Genomic DNA, 26,014 nt, shown 5'->3' with positions numbered 1-26,014 from the left:
GAAGGGAGAGAGAGAAGAAGAAGAGAGGGGGAGAGGGGGAGAGAAAGAGAAGGAGAGAGAGAGAAGGCGAAAAGAAGAGAGGGGGAGAGGGGGAGAGAGGGAGAGAAAGAGAAGGGAGAGAGAGAAGGAGAAAAGAAGAGAGGGGAGAAAGGGGGAGAGGCGGAGAGAAAGAAGGGAGAGAGAGAAGAAGAAGAAGAGAGGGGGAGAGGGGGAGAGAAAGAGAAGGAGAGAGAGAGAGAAGGAGAAAAGAAGAGAGGGGAGAGAGGGAGAGAGGGGGAGAGAAAGAGAAGGGAGAGAGAGAAGGAAGAAAAGAAGAGAGGGGGGAGAGGGGGAGAGAGGGAGAGAAAGAGAAGGGAGAGAGAGAAGGAGAAAAGAAGAGAGGGGAGAAAGGGGGAGAGGCGGAGAGAAAGAAGGGAGAGAGAGAAGAAAGAAAGAAAGAAAGAAAGAAAGAAAGAAAGAAAGAAAGAAAGAAAGAAAGAAAGAAAGAAAGGAGGGAAGGAAGGAAGGAAGGAAGGAAGGAAGGAAGGAAGGGAGGGTAGAAAGAAAGAAAAGAAAGAAAGAAAGGGAAAGGAGGAAGGGAGGGAGGAAAGAAAGAAGAAAAGGAAAGAAAGAAGGAAAGAAAAAGGAAGGAGGGAAGTAAAAAAGAAAAAAAGAAAGAAAGAAAGAAAGAAAAGGAAGGAAGGAGGGAGGGAGGAAAGAAAGAAAGAAAAAGAAAAGAAAGAAGGAAAGAAAGAAAGAGAAAGGAGGAAGGAAGGAGGGAGGGAAGAAAGAAAAAAGAACAGAAAGAAAGAAAGAAAAAGAAAGACAGAAAAAGGAAGAAGGAAAGAAAGAAAGAAAGAAAAGCAAGGAAGGAAAGGAAGGTGCCCTCTCGTCAGGAGCCAGAGTCTAGGGCCCTGAGGGGGGGTGTGAGGCCCTGGTGAGGCCACCATTGCTGCCTCCCCAGGCCAACTCCTCTCACTGAGCCTCCCGGCTGATTTCCGGCCTGTTTTTGAGGCGTTTTTCGGCCTCTCAGAGGCCCCACTTGAGGAAAGGCTTCACAGGCTGCAAAAAAAAAAAAAAAGCTAGGCCCGTTGCATCACTTCCTGTTTCTCCTTGGAAGACCGGAAGTTGGCAAAAGAGACCCATTTTTTCGGCCTACAAAGCCTGTCGAAGTTTTTTCCTCCTCAGGCCGAAAAAGGCATCAAAACGGGCCAGAAATCAGCCAGGAGGCTCAGGGCAGGTAGAGGGGGCAGCGGGGGGTGGATTGCACCCACACAATTTGTCCCACAGGAGCTGAAAAAAGGTTAACTGGGGGGTTGGACTAGATGACCTCCCAGATCCCTTCCAACTCTTGTGAATCGGTCATATCAGGGCCAACGCTGCTCCCCCTGGGGGTCCAAATCAGAGGTTCCCAGTGGGCCTGTCTCCTCCCCTGCAGGCAGCCCCCAGGAGGAGGAAGAGGGGGGCCCTCAAAGGTCATGTAGTCTCTTTGGGGCAGGGTTGGCTCAAAGGCCGTGGGGAGGGGGAAAGGGGAGTCTGTGTGATTCAGGGCGAAGCAGAGAGGGAGGGGAGGGAATTTCCACCGTTTTCTGTGGCAAAAGCATCCAAAATCCAAATTTCCCCAGAAAACGGATGATGCCGCCCCCCAGGGCTGGGAGATGGCAGGGCGGCTCCATCCAAGGCCGGGAGAGGCGGCACACGGGGCTCCAGTGTTCCCAGCCACCCACCCAGCCAGGCCACAATCCCAGACTGGTCGCTGGGGCAGCCCAGCGGCCGGAGGGCCTGGGGTGAGGGGAGTGAGAGAGGAGACAGGGGAGAGAGAGAAGGAGAAAGAGAGAAAGGAGGAGAGGAGAGAGAGAAGCAGAGAGGGGAAGAAAGTGAGAGAGGAGGGAGAGAAAGAAGGAGGGAGAGAGATGAAGAGAAGGAGAGAAAGTGAGAGAGGAGAGAGACAGGAGAGGGAGAAGGAGAAAAAGAAGGAGAGAAAGATATGAAGAGAGGGAGAGAAAGTGAGAGAGGAGAGAGACAGGAGAGGGAGAAGGAGAGAAAGAAAGAGAGGAAGAAGGAGAGAAAGGAGAGAAAGAAGAGGAGACAGCGAAGCAGAGAGGGGAAGAAAGTGAGAGGAGAGAGACAGGAGAGGCAGAAAGAGAGAAAGAAGGAGAGAGAATGAGAAGAAAGAGAAAGGGGGGGAGAGCGACACCCCTCCTCCCTGTCTTTTCTCCCCAGGTGGACGAATTGGGGGCTTGGAAGAGAGTCTCTCTCTCTCTCACACACACACACACACACACGCAGACACCCCTAAATCCTTGGGGGATGGAGGGGGAGTACCTGTCTGGTGTCAGGTCCTTCTCTTTCTTTCCTTTCTTGATCTGCTTCAGCGAAAGAGAACCATTTTTTTTCATCAAGCAAAGCTGGGGGGACTTTGGGGGAGCTGTCCCCCCCCAATACTCCCCCCCCACCTGACCTTGGGGCCCTTCTTGGGGGCCTTCGGAGCCCGGATGTCCTCCTGGTCAATGGCCAGGCGCAGCTGGCGGAGCTCCTCCCGCATGAGTTCGTCCACCTGGGGGAGAAAAGACGGGAGGGGGCATCTGTCTCCCTCTCTCTCTCTCTCTCTCTCTTTTCTCTCTTTCTCTCCTCTCTGTCCCTCTCACCTCTCTCTCCTTTTCCTCCCTCTCCTTCTCCTCTCTCTCTCTCTCCCTCTCTCTCTCTCCCTTTTCTCTCTTTCTCTCCTTCTCTCTCCCTCTTCCTCCTCTCCTTCTCTATCTTCTCTCCTCTCTCTCTCACTCTCCTCTCTCTGTCTCCTCTTCTCTCTCCTCCCTGCTTCTCTGTCTCCCTCTCCTTCTCTCTCTCCCTCCTCACCTCTCTCCTTCTTTCTCCTCTCCGTCTCCTCTCTCTCTCCTTCTCTCTCTCCTTCCTTCTCTCTCTCCTTCCTTCCCTTCTCCCAGTCTCCCTCTGTCTCTGCCCCAGATGCTGCCCCAGCTGACCTCTGGCAAGGCCTCCCCACCACCCCACCCCAAACCCACCCACCCACCTGTGGGGCTGCCCACCTGCAGCCGGATCTCCGCCTCCATCTCTCTCCTCTTCTCCATTTTGATCAGGTCCGGCTGGTAGCGCTGCTCGAAGTTGACGGCCTCGTCGTTCTCGGCCCAGCAGCCTAAGGAAGGGGCGAGGGTGGGGCTGGGCACGCCAGCAGCCCTTCAGCCCCCACCCACCCACTACCCACCCACCCCAACTGGGGAGGGAGCTGGGACCCCCGCCCCCCATCTCCCACCCTCTTCCCCCCGTTGCCTGCCAGCCCAAGAGGAAGAAGGGAGGAAGGGAGGGGGCCTTGGGCGGAGATGGCCCCTTGCCCGCCACCCCACCCCTTCTGCTCACCCGTGTACTGCAGGAACCCCTGGTGGATGGCGGCCAGGAACTTGGAGGGCGCCACCTTCAGCCCTTCCTCTTCCTCCTGGGGAGAACCGCCAGGGCCTCAGTGGTGCCCCTCAAGGGCCACCCCATGCCGGGAAGCGGGGGGGGGAGGAAAGGAAGCCGGCCAAGGCCCCCTCCTCACCGGTCTCTTCTCCTTCTCTTTCCCCTTCTTGGGTTCTTCCGGCGCCGCCTTCTGCTTCGCCTCTTTCTCTTTCTCCTTCTTGGGCTCCGTCCTGATCTCGGCCCGGTCCAGCTCAGCCCTTACCTGGAGATTGGGGGGTGGGGGGGTGGGAGGGGGCTCTCAGGCAGCCCAAAAGAGCCATGGCCTTGCCATCCCCCTGCCCCCCGGTCCCCTTACCTCTTCCGGGGTCTTCTGGGCGAAAAGGACCTCGCAGCCCCCAATTTCCTCCTCTGGGTAGTCCGGGAAACGGCCAGTGATGTCCCTGCGGGAGAGAAAGAGAGAGAGAGAAAGAGAGATAGAGCGAAGGCAGGAAGGAGAAAGAGGGAAGGGAGGAGGAAGGGAGGAAGGAGGGCAGGGAAGAAGGAGGAAGGGAAGGAAGGAAGGGAGAAAGAAAAAAAGGAGGGAGGGAAGGAAGGGAGGAAAGAAGGAAGGAAGGAAGGAAGGAAGAAGGAGATAAAAGGAAAGAAAAAAAGAAAGAAAGAAGGAAAGAAAGAAGGAAAAGAAAAAAGAAAGAAGAGAAAGAAAAAGGAAGGAAGGAAGGAAGGAAAGAAAGAAAGAAAGAAAGAAAGAAGGAGAGAAAGGAGAGAAAGAAAGAAGGAAAGAAAAGAAAGAAGAAGAGAAAGGAAGTAAAGAAAGAAAAAGAAAGGAGAGAAAAGAAAGAAAGAAGGAGAGAAAGGAAAGAAAGAAAAAAGAGAAAGAAAAAGAAAGAAAGAAAAGAAGGAAAGAAAGAAAGAAAGAAAGGGAAAAAAAGAAGGAAAGAAAGTAAAGAAAGAAAGAAGGAGAGAAAGGAGCGAAAGAAATAAAGTAAAGAAAGAAGGAAAGAAATAAAGGAAAAAGAAAGAAGGAAAGAAAGAAGGAAGGAAAAGCAAGATAGAAATAAGAGAAAAGAAAGTAAAGAAAGAAAGAAGAAAAGAAGGAACAAAAAAAAGAAAGAAGGAAGGAAAGAAAGAAGGAAAAGAAAATGAAAGAAGGAAAGAAAAGAAAGAGGGAAGGAAAGAAAGAAAAGAAAGAAGGAATAAAGAAAGAAAGAAAGAAGGAGAGAAAAGAAAAGGAGAGAAACGAAAGAAAGGAAGAAAGAAAAAGGAAAAAGAAAGAAAGAAAGGAAAGAAAATAAAGGAGAGAGCGCCCCCCGCGCCCACCGGCACTCCAGCCCCCACTGGCGCAGCTCCTGGCGCAGCTCCTCCCGCCGGGCGGGCGCCTCCACCTCCAGCAGCGCCTCCCGGATCCGCTCCTGCGCCTCCCGGTACTCCGCCTCGTAGTCCGCCTGCCGCACCCGGCGCAGCTCTTCGCCCAGCTGGGCGCGGATGGTGGCCGCCGAGGGTCCCGCCAGCTCCGGCTCCAGCTCCTGCGCGCGGACGGGGAAGGGGGGCGCGGCTCCATTAGCCCGTAATGACTTCCGCCGCCTCCTCCGCCCGCCTTGCGCTCCTTCCCTGCCCCGCAGCGTCCCGGCCGCGCAGCCACTTTCCCGGCTCATTGCGCCCCAAATGGCTTTTAAATATCCCATTATTTAAAACGCTGAAGTCACCACTCGCGCTCCTGGGGGTGGGCGGGGGAGGCTGCGGAGCGCAAGCAGAGCGCAAATGGGGGTCTCCTGCGCTCTTCCTCCTCTTCCCCCACCCCCCCCGGCTCCCTCTCGCCCCGCCGATGCGCTCACCATGCCGATGAAGACCATCTCGGCCTTGCGCTCCATCCTGGTCAGCCGGCGCTGCACGTGGCCTTTCCAGATCTGGGGGAAGGAAAGGGGCGCTGCGCGGGAGACGCCCCCAGGATCCGTCTGCGCCCCCCACGCGTCCCCGTCCCCTCCCCCGCGCCCAATCCTTCAGCCGTCCCGACAACCAGCCTTTCGCTCAATCCAGCAGCCGGTAGTTCAAGATCGCTTGCCCTCTTGGGGGGGCGCAGGAAGATCCTCACCCCCTACCCCACCCGGAGTTCAGATCTGCCGGCCGCTGCTGGGGGAGGAAGGGGGAGTCATGGGCAGCACTGGCTGAGAAGACAGAGCCTCCTATGGAATGACAGGGGAAGGGACCTAAGAGGTCATCCAGTCCAACCCCTGCTCAAGAAGGGCTTCCTTACAGAATCATAGTGACAGGGTTGGAAGGGACCTCGGAGGTCATCTGGTCCAACCCCTCCTCAAGAAGGACTTCCTGACAGAATCATAGAGTGACAAGGTTGGAAGGGACCTCGGAGGGCATCCAGTCCAACCCCCTCCTCAAGAAGGACTTCCTGACAGAATCATAGAGTGACAGGGTTGGAAGGGACCTCGGAGGGCATCCAGTCCTACCCCCTGCTCAAGCAGGAGACGCTAACAGAATCATACATTCACAGGGTTGGAAGGGACCCCAGAGACCATCCAGTCTGGCCCCAGAAGTTGTGAATGCTCCCACCCTGGAGGTTTTGAAGGAAGAGAGATTGGACAACCCCTTTGGTCTGAAATGGTATATATAATGTAGGGTCTCCTGACTGGCTGGCTGGCGGGGGGGCGGGGTGGACTAGAAGACCTCCGAGGTCCCTTCCAGTGTGTGAAGCTTTTGAGAGGGGTTGGGGGGCTGGAAGGGCCCCAAGGGGGCGTGTCCTTACCTTCTGGATGCAGATGGCGCCAGGTCCCGGTTGGGTTCGTCGGGCCTGCCTCCCTCACCTTCCGCTCGCGCTCCTCGTCCCTCCGGATCTCGGCCATGAAATGGGCCCGCAGGCGACCCTGGCGCATCCGCTCCGCCATCTGGATCAGCCTTACCGCCTCGTCCCGCAGGATCAGGGACTGTGGGGGCTGGGAGGGGAGGAGATGGGGGAGGGAGGGGGAGGACTGGTCAGCTCCCCGCGGGAGGGGACGTTCCCGGCTCCCCTCCCCCGCAATGGCCGCGCCTGCTTCTCCTGCCGGGTTTTGCGATCCGCCAGCTGTTCTCCTTTGGCCGTCCTGGCCCCCTCCGTCCACAGTGGGTGGGGTTCAAAGGTACCGCTTCAGTGGGGCGTGGCTTGGTGGGCGGGGCGGGGGAAGGATCCTGCCAAAATCCCCCTTCCCTCCCCGCCCCACTGACCTGCTTTCCAGCTCCATTCTCCCGGGCAGGGCAACCAAAGGAGAGCCAGCTGATCAGCTGGGACTCAGTGGGAGGCGGAGAAGAGATGGGGTTGGGGGGGAGGGGCAGTCAGATGGGGGGTGGGGGGAGGGAGGGATTTAGGCCGGCTCTCCAGAACCGGTCAGAACCGGTCGGAATCCCCCCCATGTCCTGTCCAGACAGGGGAAGTGGGCTAGTTATTAGGGATTGGGCACTATCTCTTTAAAGGAATGTAGCTTCATGGGAATTGTCGTCCGTGTCATGCGGTCACATCTGGAACCCGGATCGGCCACTGAATGGACCCTTGATTGGGTTGACCCTTGCCGGCAGCCTGCCGGTTCCCTCCGCTCCATCGCTGTGTCTTTTCCCACTGGGGAAGAAGTCGGCTTATGCCGAGACTTGGACGTGAAGATGGATCTCGACGCAACCGCGAGTTACTGGGAGGATGCCTACTACAAATCCAAGGAAGCAACCGTGTACGACTATAGACAGATTATAGACAGACTATACCTGTCTTCAGACATTCAGCCAGTCAGGATGAGTGACAGCCGAGTCGCCAAGATGGTGACTCGTCCTCCCACAACAATGGAGCGGAGGGAAAACCACCTACGGCGAGGCCCGCCCGTCGTTAAGTACACTTCGCCTCCTCGGGCAGGAGGAAAGCTGGTGCAGCGTAAACGGCGGAAAAACCCGGGAGGAGAAGCAGGGCGCGGCAGCCAAGGGTACGAGCTGAACAGTCCTCGAGTCCCGCCGAGGGGAGGGGAGGGGAGGGGAGGGAGAGAAAGGGGTCCCGGCACTCACAAGGACGGCCTTGGCGAGCTCCATGCGGGCCAGCAGCCCCGCCAGCACCTCCTGACGCTCCTGCAGGACCTTGGCCCGCTCTCTCACGAAGTACTTGGGGACCGGCACCTCCATCTCGGCCTGGAGGGGAGGTGGGGGAGGAAGGAAGGAGCCGGCGGGGCAGCTTGAGAGCCACCTCAGGAGAATCCCCCACCACCACCCAAGGAGCCAGGGGTGAGGGTTGAAGAGTCGATCGTGGTATTTGAGAGCCCCTAACTCGGCATGGTAAAAGTTGGGGGTGGGGGGCCTCTGGCTGGAGTCATTCCTTCCCTCCCCTCATATCTGCCTTGTCCTAGGAGTCCCCCAAAAGCCCTGAGCCAACTGGGAGTCCTGGCAAACCCTCCAAGGAGAGCTGATGAGCTTGAGATCTAGCTTGGAAGGCTGCCTGCCCGGTTAATAGTTCCACCCTCGGTGCTGACAAGGAAGGGCCGGGTTTACAACCGACACATCTTCTGTTCTTTCCGACAAAAGGCCTCCTCCCCGCTTTGCTCTTCTTTGGCTCCTGAGGAGGGGCCCTTCACCCACCCCCTGTGACCTGACTCCCACGTCAACCCGGAGTTCTTGGTTGGGCCTTTTTTTGGCAGCTCGGCTCAGGGTCCCGAGGCTCTCACTGCTGTCCGAACCCCGAAGACGGCTGCTCCGACGCAGAACCGTCGTCCGACCGAGCCTTCCTCAGCCTCCAGGACTGGCCCGGGTTCCTCCCCAACCTCTCCTCGCTCCTGTCCGACTCGACCCCCGGCGAGTCGTTGAAGCCATGGTTCTTTTTAGTCGGAGCGCCGGCAGCCCCAGCAAACCGTGTCTCTCTCTCTCTTCCCCCAAAGGCGCGGCCGACTCAACGTCCCATCCTACTCTGGCATTTAGGGAGCCAGTCACCACCCTCCCCCCCGGCATCCCCCTGGCCACCTTCTCGGGCCAGGCGGGGGAGGGAACGCTGTCCACTCCTGCCATCTTCCTTTGGTCTTTGAGCGGGACAGGGGGGGGCAGCCAGCTGAACCAAAACCGCCTCCCGCGGACGTTTCCGGACAAGAGTTTCTCCCGCGCGAAATTCTAAGCGGAGATCCAGGCTGGGGACTCTGGGCTACGGCTGTGTCCCACTGGAGAGTATGAATTAGGGTACCCCAGGCGGGGTGAAGGGGAGGGTTGGATTAGCTCTGATTTGGCACCTCGGATTGGCATTTCACCTTCCGCCTGTCGAGCCGGCTAGGAGCACGACAACATGGGGTCAGGCTAGATGACCTACAAGGTCCCTTCCGACTGTGTTCATCCGAAATGAGCCCCACTTAAAAAAACGGTCAGTGGTTTTCTCCCCAAAAAACTTTCCGGCTTTGGGGCCCAGGAGGAGAGAAGGAGGGAACGGTTCTGTGGTCCATTTGTACGTGGGGGAGGGGAGGGCGGTTCCGAAATGGGCCTTGGCCCCGAGTGGGGGAGGGGATTGGGGACCCCTGATTTAGGGGAGCAGGACGAGACGTCCTGGGATCAAGAGGGGGGTTAAAGCAGCACTTAAGACATAGAATCGCAGCGCTGGGTGTCGAGGGTCATCTAGTCCAACCCCCTGCTTCCAGCAACAGACCCTTAGACAAAATCACAGAATCACAGCATTGGAAGGGGCATCCAGGGGCATCTAGTCCAACCCACAAATCAAGCAGAGGAACCTGACAGAATCATAGAGTGACAGGGTGGGAAGGGACCTCGGAGGTCATCCAGTCCAACCCCTGCTCAAGAAGGACTTCCTTACAGAATCATAGAGTGACAGGGTTGGAAGGTGCCTCAGAGGGCATCTAGACCAACCTCCTGCTCAAGGGCTTCCTGACAGAATCCTAGAGTGAGAGGGTTGGGAGGGACCTCGGAGGGCATCTAGACCAACCTCCTGCTCAAGGGCTTCCTGACAGAATCCTTGAGTGAGAGGGTTGGGAGGGACCTCGGAGGGCATCCATTCCAACCCCCTGCTCCAGCAGGAGCGCCTTTCAGAATCATGGAATGAGGGAAGGCACCTCAGAGGGCATCCAGTCCAACCCCATCCTCAAGGAGGACTTCCTTACAGAATTATAGAGTGACAGAGTGGGAAGGGACTTCGGAGGGCATCTAGTCCAACCCCCTCCTCAAGAAGGACTTCCTTACAGAATCATAGAGTGACACGGTGGGAAGGGACCTCGAGGGTCATCTAGCCCAACCCCCCACTCCAGCAGGAGACCCTTAGAGAAAAGCACAGAATCACAGCGTTGGAAGGGGCTGGGAGGGTCATCTAGTCCAACCCCCTGCTGAAGGACTTCCTTACAGAATCATAGAGTGACAGGGTGGAAGGGACCTCAGTCCAACCCCCTGCTTAAGAAGGACTTCCTTACAGAGTCATAGAGTGACAGGGTGGGAAGGGACTTCGGAGGTCATCCAGTCCAGCCCCCTGCTCAAGAAGGACTTCCTGACAGAATCATAGAGAGACAGGGTTGGAAGGGACCTCGGAGGGCATCCAGTCCAACCCCTCCTCAAGAAGGACTTCCTGACAGAATCATAGAGTGACAGGGTTGGAAGGGACCTCGGAGGGTCATCTAGCCCAACTCCCCACTCCAGCCCCAGACCCTTAGAGAAAAGCACAGAAACACAGTGTTAGAAGGGGTCTGGAGGGTCATCTAGCCCAACCCCCACTCCAGCCCAAGACCCTTAGAGAAAATCTCAGTATCAAAGCATTGGAAGGGGCCTCCGAGGGCATCCAGTCCAACCCCCTGCTCAAGGAGGACTTCCTGACAGAATCATAGAGTGACAGGGTTGGAAGGGACCTCGGAGGTCATCCAGTCCCACCCCCTGCTGAAGAAGGACTTCCTTACAGAATCATAGAGTGACAGGGTGGGAAGGGACCTGAGAGAGCATCCAGTCCACCCCGCTTGGACTGACCGGCGTGAGCTTGAGCTCCTCCAGGACGTGATCCATGTAATGGTACTCGGAGAGGTCCAGCTCCACCAGCTCCCCCTTCAGCTCCGTCAGCCGGCCCAGGACGCTCTCCAGGAGGGGCCGGAGCGCCCGGCGCTTTTGGGGCTGCACCCCCTGGTCGTGGCAGGCCTCCAGCCGCCGGGCCACCTGCACGTAGCGCAGGAAGAGGGTGGCCAGGCGGTGCCGGAAGGCGGCCCGGTTCTTCTCGGGCTTCCTGGGCTCGGCGCACAGCTCCTGCTCCAGCAGCTCCTGCAGGATCCGACGGGCCTCCAGCCACAGCTTCCCGTAGGTGCTGCGGACGGAGGAGGGAGACGCGCCCAGGTGGGACGGGGGCGGGGTGGAGGGGGGAAAACCCGCTGTGTGGGGTCAGAGGGCTCGACTGGCTTGCCTCGAGCGGCCCCCTCCTCCTCCCTTCCTCCTCCTCCTCACCCACCTGCTAGCCATGATCCCGCCTGGATGGCGCCCCAGGAGCGCTTTCGCAGGTGGGCGTCCAAGCCCCGCCCACCAGCATTGTCTCTCCACCCCCCCGCCTCCCCTTCCCTCCCCGCGCGTCTCGTAGAGACGGGGAGAAGCGGTAAGAAGAGTCCGAAGAGAGCCTAAAGGTCATCCAGGCCAACCCCCACCGCCCCTACCCTACCTCGCAGCGCAGCCACTCCACGCGCTTTCCGGGAGAGACCCTCCCCCGGTTCACTGCCCAGCCCCCACCCCATCTTGTCCCCCCCACGGTTCGGGATAGCGCCCCGCCCCCTTCCTGGCTTCTGCCCCCCACCAGTTCGGGATAGCGCCCCGTCCCCATTGGCTCTTTCTCCGGCTGCTTGGGGGGCGCGGGGGCGAGGAAGAGGGCTGGGGTCATCCCCTGGGAGGAGGGGGTTCAAGGTGAGGCGGGGGAGGGAGGGAGGGAGGAAGGGGGCATCGGGCGCCAGCGGATAGGATCTTGCGCAGCAGCCACGCCCCTTTTGGACAGGTAAGAAGTCACAGCTGGGAAGGTAGGAAGGAGCGAAGCAACCTGCATGGGGGGAGGAGAGGGGGCGAGAAAGACACGGCTTCCCCTCCCGAAGGTGTGAATGCTCCCACCCTGGAAATGGCTCAGGAGAGATTGGGCTGGGCGGCTGTAGTATGTCTGGGATGGTCTTCTAGGGTTGGACTAGAAGGCCTCTAAGGTTCCTATCCACTGGGAGGGGGAATCCTGGAGAGAGGAGATGGCCGGGTCCAAAATCCCTGGGGGGAAGAATGTTTTCCGATCGATTGCAGCCTCCAGGGAGAGAAGAAGTTGGATGGGCCGGTGGGGGGTATTATACTCGGTTGGGAAGGTTTCAGGAATTGGGGGAAGGAAGGAGGGAAGTAAAGGAGAGGGAGAGAAAGAAGAAAGAAAGAGGATCGAAGGATAAAAGAAGGAAGGAAAGAAAGAATGGGAGGGAGGATCAAAGGAAGGAAGGATAAAAGAAGGAAGGAAGGAAGGAGAGGGAAAGAAAGAAAGAAAGAAAGAAAGAAAGAAAGAAAGAAAGAAAGAAAGAAAGAAAGAAAGAAAGAAAGAAAGGATTGAAGGAAGAATAAAAGAAGGAAAGAAAGAATGGAGGGAGGATCAAAGGAAGGAAGGATAAAAGGAAGGAAGGAGAGGGAAAGAAAGGAAGGAAGAAAGAGAGAGAATGGGAGGATCGAAGGAAGGAGAAAAAGGAGAAAAAGAAAGAATGAGAGGGAAGATCGAAGGAAGCATAGAAGGAAGGAAGGAGGGAAGGAAAGAAAGGGAAGATTGAAGGAAGCATGGAAGGAGAAAGAAAGGAGAGAATGGCAGGGAGGATCAAAGGAAGGATAAAAGAAGGAATGAAGGAAGAAAGAAAGAAGGAATGAGAGGATGAAGGAAGGATAGGAGGAAGGAAGAAGAAAGAAAAGAAAGAAAGAAGAAAAGAAAGAGGGAATCCCTGGTGTTGTCTGAGCTTGGCAATTTCCTTGCAGACGTCCCATGACCCAACTAGGGAACATCATCAGTGCTAAAAGGGAGGAGTATATAAAAGTATATATATATATATATATCAAATATATATCAAAGTCCCAGAAAGCCGCTTTAGGAGACGCCGCCCTGGGCCGTCACCCCCCCCATCACCCCCCCCCCACTCCCCCTGCCCACCGTTGGCGGAACTGGCTCACCCCTCAAGGGGCTGGGGGGGGGGGCCCTCCTGCCAGGTTTCCTCCACCGCTGGAGCAGCTTTTGGGCTGCTGGGGGGGTTGACTGGCCTTGGGGGCTGCATCAGTACCGGGGTTCAGCTGGGAGGCCAATTACAGTGAGGGACAGCCCCCCCCCAAGCCCGAAACAGGAGTGGACCCAGCTCCTGAATGCAGCCCCCCCCATATCTGATCAACCTGTCAATCATTCCTCCCCCTGTTCACAGTCCCCCACCCCAGCCCCGGTCAACCTGTCAATCATTCCTCCCCGTTTCCAGGTTGCCCTAAGGAGTTTGGGGGTGGGGGTGGGGAACCTGGAGGGGCATAGGATGGATTCACCTGATCTCAACCCACTGAAGTGGAGACAGTGACGGGCGACCAGGAGAATCTGACTGATTTTGGGGACGGGGGACGGGGGGGAGGGACGTAGGGGCGAGTGGGCTCTGTCCGGGCCATGCCGGCCACTGTGGCTCCTGCTAGAGCTGTGGAAGCGCCCTGAGGTTTGGGCGGAGGCCCCTAAGTTGCCCTGGGGCGATAGCTGGAACCCGGACACTCCCTTTATTTTGGGAAGGGGACCCCCCACCCCAAGGAAGGCGGGAGGAAGAGAGAGGAGGCCACGGGGAGAAGGGGGGGCTCAGCCAACCTGCGCAGCTTTGAAGACAGGGAGGGGCTCCAATTCCCGCGCGATGTCCCCCCACTCCCCACAGAGAAGGGGAAACCCGCGTGATGCCACCCGCTGCTGGAAGGGCAAAACAAGCCTGGCCTGGCAAAGCCCCCCTCTTCTCCACCCCCAAAAGGAAGCCAGGCGGAAGGAGAGGCGAAGCTCCCCCCTCACTTTATTGGCAGATGCTGCTCGGGCAGGAAAATGCAATTTGACGCTAATAAATAAAAATAATAATAAACGAAAGAAAGGAACGGAGACTCTAGAGTGATGGATCCGAAGCCGCAGGGCGGGCTCCTTGCGGGGGGCGAGGGGAGGGGAGAGGGGCTGCCCTCCCTCTCCTCCCTCTCTCCTCCATCCATCCCCTCCCCTCCAGGGGCTCAGACGTTGTTGTGCGCCTTCTTGGGGAGCTGCGGCTCCTCGTCCACCAGCTTGGCCTTCAGGTGCTCCTTGTAGGAGAGGATGTCGCCGGGCCACTTGGTGATGGTCTTCTTCTCACAGACCCAGATCTCCTGGGCCACCTGCAGGGGAGGGAGGGAGGGAGGGGCTCCGTCAGTGGGGGAGGAAAGAGGGGGAGGAGGAGAGGGGACTGGGAGGGGGACCCTCCTTGCATTCCCCCCAGCGCCGAATTGGCCCCAGGGAGACACCCCTCCCTCCCCCAGAAGAGCTCTTGCGTGGGGGAGACCCCGCCGGGGACTGGGAAGGGAAGGGGAGGGGAGGGGTCTCCGGGGTCCCCGCTGCACCTGCTGGATGAGCCGGAAGTTGTGGGGAGGGAGGGAGGGAGGGGCTCTGTCAGTGGGGAGGAAAGAGGGGGAGGAGGAGAGGGGACTGGGAGGGGGACCCTCCTTGCATTCCCCCTCCAAGTGCCGAGTTGGCCCCAGGGAGACACCCCTCCCTCCCCCAGAAGAGCTCTTGCATGGGGGAGACCCCGCGGGGGGGATGGGGAGGGGTCTCCGGGGGCCCCTGCCGCACCTGCTGGATGAGCCGGAAGTCGTGGCTGACCAGCATCATACCCCCCTCGAAGTCGTTGATGGCGTCGGCCAGGGCGTCGATGGTCTCGATGTCCAGGTGGTTGGTGGGCTCGTCCAGGAAGAGCAGGTGCGGGTTCTGCCAGGCCAGCCAGGCGAAGCAGACGCGGCATTTCTGCCCGTCCGACAGGTTGCGGATGGGGCTCACCTGCCGGGCGGGACAGAGGGGGGGAGGAGTCAGAGCCCACCTGGGACGTCCTGGAGCCCCTCCTTCTCTCCGGAGGGAGGGAGACCCCCGCCTGGCCTCCCCTCCCCAGGCACGCAGAGGAAACAATCCCCCCACACGCGCATGCACAACCGCCGCTCACAGACCTGCTGCTTGCCGGTCAGGCCGTGGCGGCCGATGATCTTGCGCATTTCTTCCTTCTCCTTGATGTCCGGGTAACAGCGGAGCATGTACTCCAAGGGGGACAGGTCCAGATCCAGCTGTTCTTGCAGGTGCTGGGGGGGAGGGGAAGGGGGGCGGATCGTTAGAATAAGAGCCTCCCCCCCTCCCCACAAACCCCTGAAAAGCCTTTCCTGGGGGGGGTCTCTGAGCCAGGAACAGCCCCCACCCCCGTTAAGAGTGCCAGGTAGACGAATAGCTGACAGGAAGAGAGAGGGGTCAGAGGAAGACCCAGGGCCTGCCCCTCCTCTTCATCCCAGGGCACACGGAGGAACGGAGAAGGGAGCAACCTGGCTTACGAGGGAGGAGAGGGCCCTGATTCCCACGGATGAAAGGAGCAACCTGGCTTACGAGGAGGAGAGGGCCCTGATTCCCACGGAGGAACGGAGCAACCTGGCTTACAAGGGAGGAGAGGGCCCTGATTCCCACAGATGACTGGAGAAGGGAGCAACCTGGCTTACGAGGGAGGAGAGGGCCCTGATTCCCACGGATGAAACGCAGCAACCTGGTTTATGAGGGAGGAGAGGGCCCTGATTCCCACGGAGCAACCTGGCTTACAAGGGAGGAGAGGGCCCTGATTCCCACGGAGGAACGGAGCAACCTGGCTTACAAGGGAGGAGAGGGCCCTGATTCCCACGGATGAAACGAGCAACCTGGTTTATGAGGGAGGAGAGGGCCCTGATTCCCACGGATGAAACGAGCAACCTGGTTTATGAGGGAGGAGAGGGCCCTGATTCCAACGGATGAACAAAGAAGGAGCAAACTGGCTTACGAGGAAGGAGAGGGCCCCGATTCCCATGGATGAAAGGAGCAACCTGGCTTACGAGGAGGAGAGGGCCCTGATTCCCATGGATGAAAGGAGCAACCTGGCTTACGAGGAGGAGAGGGCCCTGATTCCCTGCACAAAGGCACACCTGGGGAAGGAGTTGAAAGGAGAGGCGATTGGGAACAAAGCTTTTGAGTTTTATCTAGTGTTGGGCTGCTTGTTATCCCATCCTCCCAACTGGTTGGATTTGGCGCCGGGTGTTAGTTCACTCCTGGAATTCCTTCTCCTGCCCTACTCAGAGGTTATCGCCTTATTTTGCCGTGCGTTGGATTTCTAATTTTGCAGCTTTCTCCTTGACAAGGTTTGGATCGGACTCTCGGCAGAGCTAAAGGCTGTCGCAGGTTCCTGGGAAAGTTTTCTTCTCCAGACCGGAAAGTAACCAGGACAATATGGGCAAAGTTATGGAAGGTAATAAAGGGAACCAAGAGTTGATTCTCTGGCCTTTGAGGTGCCTTTGTGCCACGTCCTAACACCCCTCACCCCCCACCCCGGTGACCCTTCCAAGCCCAGAAGGGACTCCCCGGAAGCAGCGCCCCCCCCCCACTCCACCTGGTGGTAGCGGCCAATCTTGACGTGCGAGTGTTTCCGGATCATGCCGTCGGTTGGAAGCAGCTGGAGGAAGGGAAGAGGCGGTTGAGGGAAGGAAGAGCTCGGCCACCCACCCGAAACACCCTCTGTGTGTGTGTGTGTGTGTGTGTGTAGTAATTACCTCTCCGGTCAGGAGTTTGAGCAGCGTGGACTTCCCAGCGCCGTTGGGCCCCACCAGAGCCACCCGGGTGTCCAAGTCGATGCCGAATTCTAGGTTGTTGTAGATCCAGTGCTGGAGGGAAGCAATCCAAGAGAAGCTTCGCCATCCCATCTTCCTTCCCTCCCCCCCTCCCTCTTCCTCCTCCTCCTCCTCCCTCCCACCTACTCACCCCGTCTTTGCTGTAGCGGAAGCTGACGTTCTGCACCATGATGACGGGAGGTGGGATCTTCCCACAGGAAGGGAAGTAGAAGGAGAGGGTCTGGCGGAGGAACACAAGGGCGGCCATCTTGGCACCTCTTTCTTTCCCCCCTCTGCAGCTGTGCCCTTCCCCCTCTCCCCACTGCCGGCTGTGGGGGGATTCGAGCGCCCCCCGAAACCGGTGGTTCCCCCGGCCGACCCCCACCGAGCCCTGACCTTGTCGTTGATGACGCGTTCGGTCAGGCCGGAGGCCATCATCTTCTGGAGCGTCTTCTCTTTGCTCTGCGCCTGGCGGGCTAACTTGGCGCTGCCGTGGCCGAAGCGGGCAATGTAATTCTGCAAAAGAGGGCGGGGAGTTGCTTTCGCGGCCCAGACGCCCACCTCCTCTCCCCTCCCTCCCCCGCCAAAAAAATGGTAAGCCCTGCGCTTTCGGAAGGAGCCGGGGCGGCTCACCTTCATGTGGGCGATCTGGTCCTGCTCCCAGTGGAAGCGTTTCATCTGGTTCTCCTCCAACTCCACCCGGGTCTTGACGTACTGGTCGTAGTTGCCCTGCGGGGGGGGAGGAAGAGGCGTTGCGGAGTCGGACAGTGGGGAAGAGACGGGGACCAGTCGGGAGAGGACGGGGAGGAGGGTCCTGCGTCCGAGGCAGGGACGGGGGGAGCGCCTCTGGAGCCCGGCACCAGCGAGGAGGAGGACCCAGGGGAGTCTGTTTCCCAGTCGCGCAGAGCAACTGGAGCAAACAGGGCGAGTCGGAATAAGGTGATCAGGGATAAAAGTCAGGCCAAGAGGAGGAGACATTTGCAGGAAGCAAGGTTGAGTCCTCCTGGAAGCTTTGTGTAGTTTGGTTGGCTTTTTTCGGGGCCTTGGGTTGGTTTCTTTGATACTTCATGGGATCTTTCTGTTTTGGGCAGCCCGGAAAGGTGGGTGCTTATCTTGGGGAAGGGTTTAAGAGAAGCCTCCCGGCTGGGAATGGAAGCAATTCCCAGCGTTGCGCTAAAAAATCGGTTTCGCTTTGGGTTGAAGGACGCTTGCCCTTCCGTGAGGGGGGGCTGCCTGCGGTCGGGAACAGCCGGGCGGGGGCCCCCGAGTCCGACCTCCCTTCCTAACTCACCGTGTAGTACTTGAGTTTCCGGTTGTGCAAGTGGATGATGTTGCTACACACGCCGTTCAGGAAGTCCTGGGAATGCGAGATGAGGACCAGGATGCGCTTGAACCTGCCAAGGGAAGGCCGGAGGTCACCCCATTTTCTCCCACCCCACCCCCCGACAAAGGAATCCCCCTCCCTTCTCCCCCCCCATCCCCTCCCGGACTCACGTCTTCAGTTCCTCCTCCAGCCACACGCAGGCGTCCAGGTCGAGGTGGTTGGTGGGCTCGTCCAGGAGGAGCATGAAGGGCCGGATGAAGAGGGCCCTGCGGAGAGAGAGAGGGGGGGGGCCGTCAGGGACACGGCGGAGGGGAAGGGGGAGTCCCGGAGGGAGGCGGGCCGGCGCCCAAACCCACCTGGCGAGCGCCACCGCGCATACGCCAGCCCCCACTGAAGTCCTTCAGGCTCTTGCGCTGCATGGCGGCGGTGAAGCCCAGGCCGTGGAGGATCCGGGAGGCTCGCGCTTCCGCCTTGTCCGCGTCCAGCTCCTCCAGCCGCTCGTACAGCTCCATCAGCTTCTCGCACTCGGCTGCGGGGAGAGGAGAAGGAGAGGAGTCCAGGGTCCACCGTCCACCTCGCCGCCCCGAAGCACCCGCCGTCCGAGCCCCGAGCGCCTCACCATCCTCGTGAGCCAGGCGCTCGGCCTCTCGCTCCAGCATGGCCCGCTCGGTGTCCACCTCCATGACGCACTGGAGGGGCGTCTTCTCGCTGGGCGGCATCTCCGCGTCAGGTGGTAGATGTCGATGTGCTCCGGGATGGGCACCTCCCGCTTCCCGATGGCCGACAGCAGCATGGACTTGCCTGCAAGGGAAGGGGAGAGACGGAAGCCGTGGCAGCGACAGGCCCGGATAGGCCCTTCCCCTCGGCTGGGCCTATAAGCCGCGGGGCGTCTCACCGGTGCCGTTGAGGCCGATGAGGCCGTAGCGTCGTCCGGAGTTGAGCTCCAGCCGGGTGTCGCTGAGCAGCTCCTGGCCGTGGAAGGTGAGCGAGAGGCTGATGACGTGGACGTCGGTGCTGTTGGGGTGGGAGGCCAGGGCCCCCGTCACGGCCCGGGCGGCCGCCTTCTTCAGCTCAAAGGCCTCCAGGGCCGGGAAGCCTCGTCCAGCTCTGTCCCGGGAAAGGGGGAGAGAAGGCACGGGTCAGGCCTCCTCGCCCCCCATTTCTCCTCCCTCCTGCCCTCGGCCCCATCTTCCCTTCCTCCCTCCGTCCTTCTCTCCTTCCATCCTCTCTGCCCCTCCCCGTCTTTCCCTGACTCCCCCCTCTGACCCCCTCCTATCACTCCCTCTCCCCTTCTCTCCTCTTCCTCCCCAGCCCCCTCCCCTCTCTTCCTCCTTACCCTCTGGATCCTTGACCCCCCCTCCGTCCCTCTCCCCCCTCTGAGCCCCTCCTATCACTCCCTCTCTTCCCAGCCCCCACCTCCTTTACCTTCCCCCTCTCCCCTCCCCCTCTCTCCTCTTCCTACCCTTTTTCCAGCCATCTGTCCCTCCCCTTTCTTCCTCCTTCCCCTCTCCGTCCTTCCCCCTTTGGGGCCTCTCCCTACCCCCTGGATCCCTGACCCCCTCTTATCACTCCTCTCTCTTCTCCCCTCCCATCCCCCGGTCCCTCCCCCTTTCCCCTCTCCGTCCTCCCGTCCCTTGGTGCCTCTCCCCCTCCCTCCCTCCCCCACCCCTCCTATCACTCCCTCTCTTCCCAGCCCGCACCTCCTTTGCCTTCCCCGCTTTCTGCTCTTCCTCCCCTACCCATCCCTCCCTCTGACCCTCCCCCTCTTCCTCCTTCCCCTCTCCGTCCTTCCCTCCCTTGGTGCCTCTCCCCTCCCTCCCTCCCCCCTGGATCCCTGACCTCCTCCCTCCCTCCCTGACCCCCTCCTATCACTCCCTCTCTTCCCAGCCCCCACCTCCTCTTCCTCCCCTCCCCTCCCATCCCTCCCTCTGTCCCTCCCCTCTCTCCCTTCCCCCTGCTCCGACCCCCATCACTCTCTCTCTTCCCAGCCCCCACCTCCTTTGCCTTCCCCTCTCCCCTCCCCCACTTTCTCCTCTTCCTCCCCTCCCTCCCTCTGACCCTCCCCCTCTCTTCCTCCTTCCCTCTCCGTCCTTCCCTCCCTCTCTCCCTTCCCCCCTCGGACCCCCATCACTCCCTCTCTTCCCAGCCCCTCCCTCCTTTCTCTCTCACCCCCTCCCCCTCCCTACCGGGCTCTTCCGGGCGCCCGTTGGCCTCCCCTCCGCCTCCGCCTCCCTCGTCCTCCTCCTCGGGCCCCCTGCCGGGCCTGGGCCTGCCCTTGCCGGCCTCCTTCCGGCGGGCCGCCTCCTTCTTCTTGGCCGCCTTCTTCTTGGCCAGGTCGGACGGCATCGCGGCGGCGGCGGCTTCCTCCTCCTCCTCCTCGGGCTCCGGCCGGGATTCCTTCCCTCCTCCTCGGCGGCGGCTTCCGGCCTTCCGCCTGCCCGCCGCGGAACAGCTGCGGCCGCGTGCGCACGCCCCGCCCCCGCCGCCTCGCCGCCCAATCCCCGCGCGCCACGTCACCCGAGGCCGGCCGGGAGGGAAGGGCGCCGCTCTCGCGAGAACAAAGGAGGGAAGGGGATTGGCGGGCGGCCCCGGAGCAGGCCGGGAAATGGAGTCCGGCCCTTGGGAGAAAGTTGCGGGGGGGGTCTCCCGAGGCCGGCCGGGAGGGAAGGGCGCCGCTCTCGCGAGAAGAAAGGAGGGGATGGGAGGGGCGGCCCCGCAGCAGGCCGGGAAATGGAGTCCGGCCCTTGGGAGAAAGTTGCGGGGGTCTCCCGGAGGCCGGCCGGGAGGGAAGGGCGCCGCTCTCGCGAGAAGAAAGGAGGGGATGGGAGGGCGGCCCCGCAGCAGGCCGGGAAATGGAGTCCGGCCCTTGGGATAACGTTGCGGGGGTCTCCCGAGGCCGGCCGGGAGGAAGGGCGCCGCTCTCGCGAGAAGAAAGGAGGGGGAATGGAGGGGCGGCCCCGAAGCAGGCCGGGAAATAGAGTCCGGGCCCTTGGGAGAAAGTTGGTGGGGGTCTCCTGAGGCCGGCCGGGAGGGAAGGGCGCCGCTCTCGCGAGAAGAAAGGAGGGGATTGGGGGAGGCCCGCAGCAGGCCGGGAAATGGAGTTCGACCCTTGGGATAACGTTGTAGGGGGTCTCCCGAGGCCGGCCGGGAGGCAAGGGCGCCGCTCTCGCGAGAACAAAGGAGGGGGATTGGAGGGGCGGCCCGAAGCAGGCCGGGAAATGGAGTCCGGCCCTTGGGAGAACGTTGCGGGGGGGCTCTTCCGAGGCCGGCCGGGAGGGAAGGGCGCCCGCTCTCGCGAGAACAAAGGAGGGGGATGGGGGAGGCCTCAGAGCAGGCCGGGAAATGGAGTCCGGGCCCTGGGAGAACAAGAGGGGGAGGCCTAGGAGGCCTGCAACGCTGGGTGGCCTGAGAGACCCTCCCCGGGACCCCCTCCAACCGAGCCGAGCCTCCCCCCGCCCCGCCCGCCCGGGAAGGCTGGAAAGCCCCCCCTTAAAAAAGCGGCCTCCCCTCACGGGGCTCCTTTGCAGGCAGGCGGTGAGGTGAGGCGGTGAGGCGTTTTCCCGCCCTTTTTTGAGGCGGGGGCGCTCCGCTCTGAAGGCCCTCAGGCGGGAACAAGGCCGCCTCAGACACGCACACCTCGGTCCCCTCAGGGCCCTCGGGCTCTCCCTGGGCCTCGGCCTCGGGCTGCCTCAGCGGGGAAAGGGGCCGGCCCTGGGCCCCGCTTCCCTTGGGGCGCCTGTCCCCCGGGGTAGGCCCCTTGGCCTCGGTCCTCGTCCCCCACCCCCGGGAAGGCGGCTGGGAGGCTCGGGGCTGCTTTCCCGCCGAAGGCCGCCCCTTCCTCCCTGGCCTCCTTGTTTCGCTTGACTAGCTGGATACCCCCGCGGGCTTCGCTCTGAAACTCTGCGGTGGGCCTTAGTTTTTGGGGAGGAGGAGAAAGTAGGAAGGCCATAATCCAGGCTGGCTCTTTCTCCTGGCTCGAGTCAGCTGTGGGGGAGCCTGGAAGGCTGTTTGGAAACTGAAAGAGGATTTGCTGGGGGAGCAAGCGGGAGACAGCGAGGAGCCTGGGCTTCCTTCCATCCTTCCTTCCTTCCATCTGTTGAAAGGCTGGAAAATGCCTTTCTTCTGAGGGCTGGCTTTTCCTGCGGGGAGGGCTCCGGTGCAAGGACACAGACAACCGCTTGGAAGCCAGTTTATTTTTCAGGAAGGCAAGAGATAGCAAGAAGTCTGCCTTCCTGGGGCTAGCCATCTTTGTATAATAAACTCCTGATTTTTATACCTTTTCTCCTTTTGTGTCTGTGTGCTTGTGTTTGTATTTCTTAATGTTTTAAATCCTGTCGGGGGTTGTCTTCATTTCCGCCAGAGGGTAAACTCCGCGGGGTGGTTTGATAGGATTATCAGTTTCATCCTAATGTTTTCTTATATTTCTTTGGGGGCAATCTCCTGTCTTGTCTCCTTTGCAATATATTTTGTGTCTATTTGTTTATTTGTTTTGCTGATTTGGCATGACCTGTTGTTTGTAAGGGATTTTTTTCTTGTTTCCCTAGCTTTCTTAATTACTTGGCTTCTGTCTAGGGGGCTTCTTTCAATACCTTTTCTTAAATCTCTTTTCCTATGCAAGTTTGTTTTATGGCTGGCCTGATGTTCCCTTTGGGCTTTTCCTGCTTGGGTGTCATCACTGTCCTCAGGAAGTTCCCTTTCCACACATCCATCCATCCATCCATCCATCTATCTCATTTGATTTCTTATTCTACCCTAAGACTATCATGAAGGGTTGTACCTGATGGTTCTTGACTCTTGACAAATATCTCTTTTCTTTTATGGACACCAAAGAATTTGGTGCACCAAAGACAATTTCCTTGTGTGTCCAATCACACTTGGCCAATAATTAATTCCTTCCTTTGTGATGGACTGGCAATTGAAAAATGATGGGAGACGCGGGAAGACGTCTGAGCAACTGCCAGCCCCGAGAGCCCTCGAGTAGCAGTATTTATTAAGAAAATACAAATACAAAATCAAAACAATGACTTCAACATTAGCTCAGCAACATTATCTAGCTAGGCCTCAGCGAAGGTGATAAAGTTCCCGTGAGAAAGCAGGGCACCAAAGGTCTCATGGGAATGGTTCGGATAGGTACTGTGAACTCCCACACAAATTCCTGGCCTCTGAGCTTTGCAGATAACAGGATCAAACTCTCATCATAAAGACACTACTGCCCTCATGAGGAGCGTTTGTGATACCCCAGATCTTACAAAGCTGTACAAGAACTTGCAGAATATGATGGATATATTACCACATTCCCTCCTTTTTTATTTATTCAAAGATAGGGGGTGTTTCAGTGGCAAAATACACAGTTCCCTCGCAAACTTGGTTTCGTACACTTAAGGCTGAGGCACACATTTGAAATAGATTAGGAATACATTGAATACAGCAACATAACATAATAAGTGTAATAACAATTATTACAACTAATTGAAGCAATAAACGTAACCATGAGCTGTCAGGAAGCCAATCCCATAGCAAAGCCCAAAGTGACTTATTGAAGCCATCTTTTCCTGCTTCGTGTTCGGCTATGCGGTCTTCCATATCATGAACAGTTCTTGTAATGTTAGGCTCATAATTATGTATAAAAAACACAACAATGTAAATGAATTAAAGCACAAACTCCTAACATTATATCTAAAGCATAAAGTAACTTGGCGAATTTCAGACACTTCTTCATTTAACATCTTAATATTCTCAACAGTATCATAAAACATAGCAACAGTAAAATTATTTAAAATATGAATATCTCTATAGTTCATAGCTATTCCAAAAGGTGGGTACATGCATACAAAGCTAACAATTAGTTACATTTAAACTCTTTGCTGCAATCCAAACGTCCTTGATGTAGGAATTTTCCTTCCATAAATTATCACCAAGGTCTCTAGTTTCTGAGATAATAGCAGCTCTCCGCCTCCGCATTAGAGTCCGTGGAGGCATAAGACGAATGGAAAAAGAAGTTGTGTAAAGTAACTTAGGCAACTCCAATTGACACCAATATTGTCCATAGTCTGAAACAGAAACATTAAACAGGATCAGAGTTGTAGCACAGGCTGAAGATATAATATCCTTATCAGGTCCCGAGTAAAGAATGTCTTGACCCTTATGCCAGGACCAATATGCTGGAAAAATCAAAAGATGCCGCTGTTTGCAGATTAATTTAGTCCAATTCCCCAAAGGAACCTGCTGCATACAAGTTGATAACCTCAGATAAGCAGTCATCTTTTCCCAGCTTTCACAGCGCCACGCCTGGACTGCCGGCATCAAGAGAATCAGGAACCACGGAAACACCATCCTGAGAATCAGGAACATCAGGAACGGAATCAGGAACCACAGGAACGCCATCCTGAGAATCAGGAACATCCTCACTGGCACCTGCGGCGCGCTTGGAATGATCAGGCCGGATACATCGACCAGGAACCCAACGAATTTGACCAAGATGTTCTACTGCTGCATAACCACGCCCCCACGTAATCAGCTCAGCGGAACCCATGCCGGATCCGGAAGGAATCGCACCAACACTCGAGGCCTCACTGCATCTGTAGAAGGAAGAAAATGCCTGCTGGCCGCGCCGCAGGGGTTACCAGACAAATTTAAAAATTTAAAGTATACAAAGCAAGATTTAAATGATCTTGAATTGCCGGAAGCCCCAGGAGCTTCCCTCCTTTTTTATTTAATTTAGCTAACATGTTCTTGAGCGTGCCATTATAACGCTCCACAATAGCTTTGTCCTGTGGAATTGTATGGAATTCCAAATTTATGTTCCACGGACCACTGTTTGCAAAACTGATCAAAGACTGTGCTCCGATAAGCCGCACCATTGTCTGTTTTTAAAGTTTGAGGCGTATCAGCAACTGAAAATGTCTTAATGCAATGATTGATGACATGTTTAACCGCTTCACCTCTTTGAGGAGTAGCCATTAGAAATCCTGAATAAGTATCCACAGTCACATGTATATACTTTCCAAGGTGCAAATGATGGATACTGAGTAACATCCATTTGCCAAATCATTGAAGGTTTCAACCCCTGGGGTTGACTCCATAGGAATAGCTGTGCCTTGCTTTGAACAAGTTGGACATTGTTGAATTATGGCAGCAGCTGCTGCAGTAAGCTTGAATTGATGTGCCAACGCTTTAGCATTTTGATGAAAATAACTATGGCTGTCCCATGGCTGGACAGTGAGAACTGAAGTTACAGCACTGTCAGCTTTGGCATTGCCTTGTGATAAAATTCCAGGTAAATTACTATGACTACGGATATGAGCAATAAACACACATTCATACGCTGCTCCAAACATTCTTGCAACAACAAAAGCAAACGTAGAATATTAGGTGATATTCCAGGAGACAAATAAGAACCTGCTACAAAGGGTAACAAATTATATACATACAAAGAATCCACTATTAGATTAAAATCCTGATTTTGAAAATTTTGAAAAGCTAAAACTACAGCAGCAAGTTCTGCCTGCTGGGCAGACTTCTGCTCTGATGTCACTTTTGTATGCCAAATTCCAGATTTATCTTTCCAAACACAAGCACAAAAAAAAATTTTTCCTCCATCAGTAAAAACTGTAGGAGCATCTGATATAGGCTGATTTACAAATTTAGGTCACACCCTGTCCCATTGATCTCTTTTTTTGCTGACTTTGACCCCCCCAGGAGCCCGACATTGCGCTTTAAAATGTCCAGGCTTCCTGCAATTAAAAAGTTTCTTTTTAGCATTTCCTGCCCGGAGAGCCAGAACTAAAGTCTCCATGTTAAAAGTCTGACTCCCACCTTTTGGCAATCTGCGTTAGCCTGATCTACTGCTAACTTCAAAAGCAATTCATTCCGGGCAAATTGATTGTCAATTTGCCTTTCAATAGCCACTTTCAATCTGCTAATGAAATTTTCATAGGGTTCATTGTTTCCTTGTTTGATGTTAGTAAAGGTCTTCTCACCACCTTCGCCGTCAGGGAGAGTCCGTACGGCTTGTAAATTTAACTGTGGGAGAAGAACGAACCCTCCTCAGGCATTCTATCTCTCTGTTGATTTAAAGCAACGTCCACACCAATTTCTACTGGATTAAGTTGAATCTCCACTCCAAAATCTACCAAATCATCTCCTGATAATTCCCTCTATTTGTTGCTTCTTGAATAGCTGCAGTAACTGCATCTACTTGAACTCTTAAAGGCAAACTCTTCTCTTCTGACAAAGTATTTTCAGTGCCTGACAGCCCTCTGGATTTATCTGGAGGTGCTGTCGGTGGCAATATACGTACGCATTGTAAGGCGGCAAACCTTCTTCGGGGTGATAGGAGCGGTTGTTCATGCGTAGCTAATGCATCCATAACCACCTCCAGGTTAACAAAATTGAAGAAGGGGCACGAGGCTCCTCGTGCAAAAATTTCCTATCTTTCTCCAGCACTCTACTTTAATACTACCTCCTCTGGATAACACGGAATAT

The 26,014-nt window shown here is 57.1% G+C and overlaps 2 protein-coding genes across 2 annotated transcripts in view; both read right to left on the bottom strand.

The window, feature by feature from the left end:
• DRC11L (dynein regulatory complex subunit 11 like) overlaps positions 1 to 10,824 on the bottom strand; it is a 16,507-nt gene extending 5,683 nt beyond the window's left edge. Inside the window, 13 exon segments of the mRNA XM_087919125.1 lie at positions 2,305 to 2,345; positions 2,441 to 2,536; positions 3,024 to 3,130; positions 3,352 to 3,427; positions 3,530 to 3,652; positions 3,746 to 3,830; positions 4,708 to 4,913; positions 5,223 to 5,385; positions 5,492 to 5,570; positions 6,146 to 6,332; positions 7,420 to 7,539; positions 10,345 to 10,672; positions 10,814 to 10,824. Of these exon segments, the coding sequence (XP_087775251.1) occupies positions 2,305 to 2,345; positions 2,441 to 2,536; positions 3,024 to 3,130; positions 3,352 to 3,427; positions 3,530 to 3,652; positions 3,746 to 3,830; positions 4,708 to 4,913; positions 5,223 to 5,385; positions 5,492 to 5,570; positions 6,146 to 6,332; positions 7,420 to 7,539; positions 10,345 to 10,672; positions 10,814 to 10,824 (1,622 nt within the window).
• A 2,535-nt stretch (positions 10,825 to 13,359) lies between these two features.
• ABCF2 (ATP binding cassette subfamily F member 2) lies at positions 13,360 to 20,011 on the bottom strand. Its single transcript, XM_087919123.1, is given in 15 exon segments — positions 13,360 to 13,722; positions 14,174 to 14,377; positions 14,542 to 14,670; positions 15,990 to 16,052; positions 16,150 to 16,260; positions 16,358 to 16,447; positions 16,603 to 16,722; positions 16,840 to 16,935; positions 17,498 to 17,600; positions 17,701 to 17,809; positions 17,901 to 18,059; positions 18,150 to 18,254; positions 18,257 to 18,331; positions 18,426 to 18,635; positions 19,717 to 20,011. Coding segments are annotated over 15 exon segments (1,875 nt in total). The 5' UTR covers positions 19,877 to 20,011; the 3' UTR covers positions 13,360 to 13,581.
• Positions 20,012 to 26,014: the final 6,003 nt, after the last annotated feature.

Source organism: Pseudonaja textilis, unplaced genomic scaffold, assembly GCF_049901715.1.
Source record: "Pseudonaja textilis isolate UNSWEBS1 unplaced genomic scaffold, rPseTex1.2 PTEXSCF27, whole genome shotgun sequence".
Taxonomy (NCBI): domain Eukaryota; kingdom Metazoa; phylum Chordata; class Lepidosauria; order Squamata; family Elapidae; genus Pseudonaja; species Pseudonaja textilis.
The sequence above is the reverse complement of the archived record's forward strand: the minus strand, read 5'-3'. Positions and strand labels throughout refer to the sequence as shown.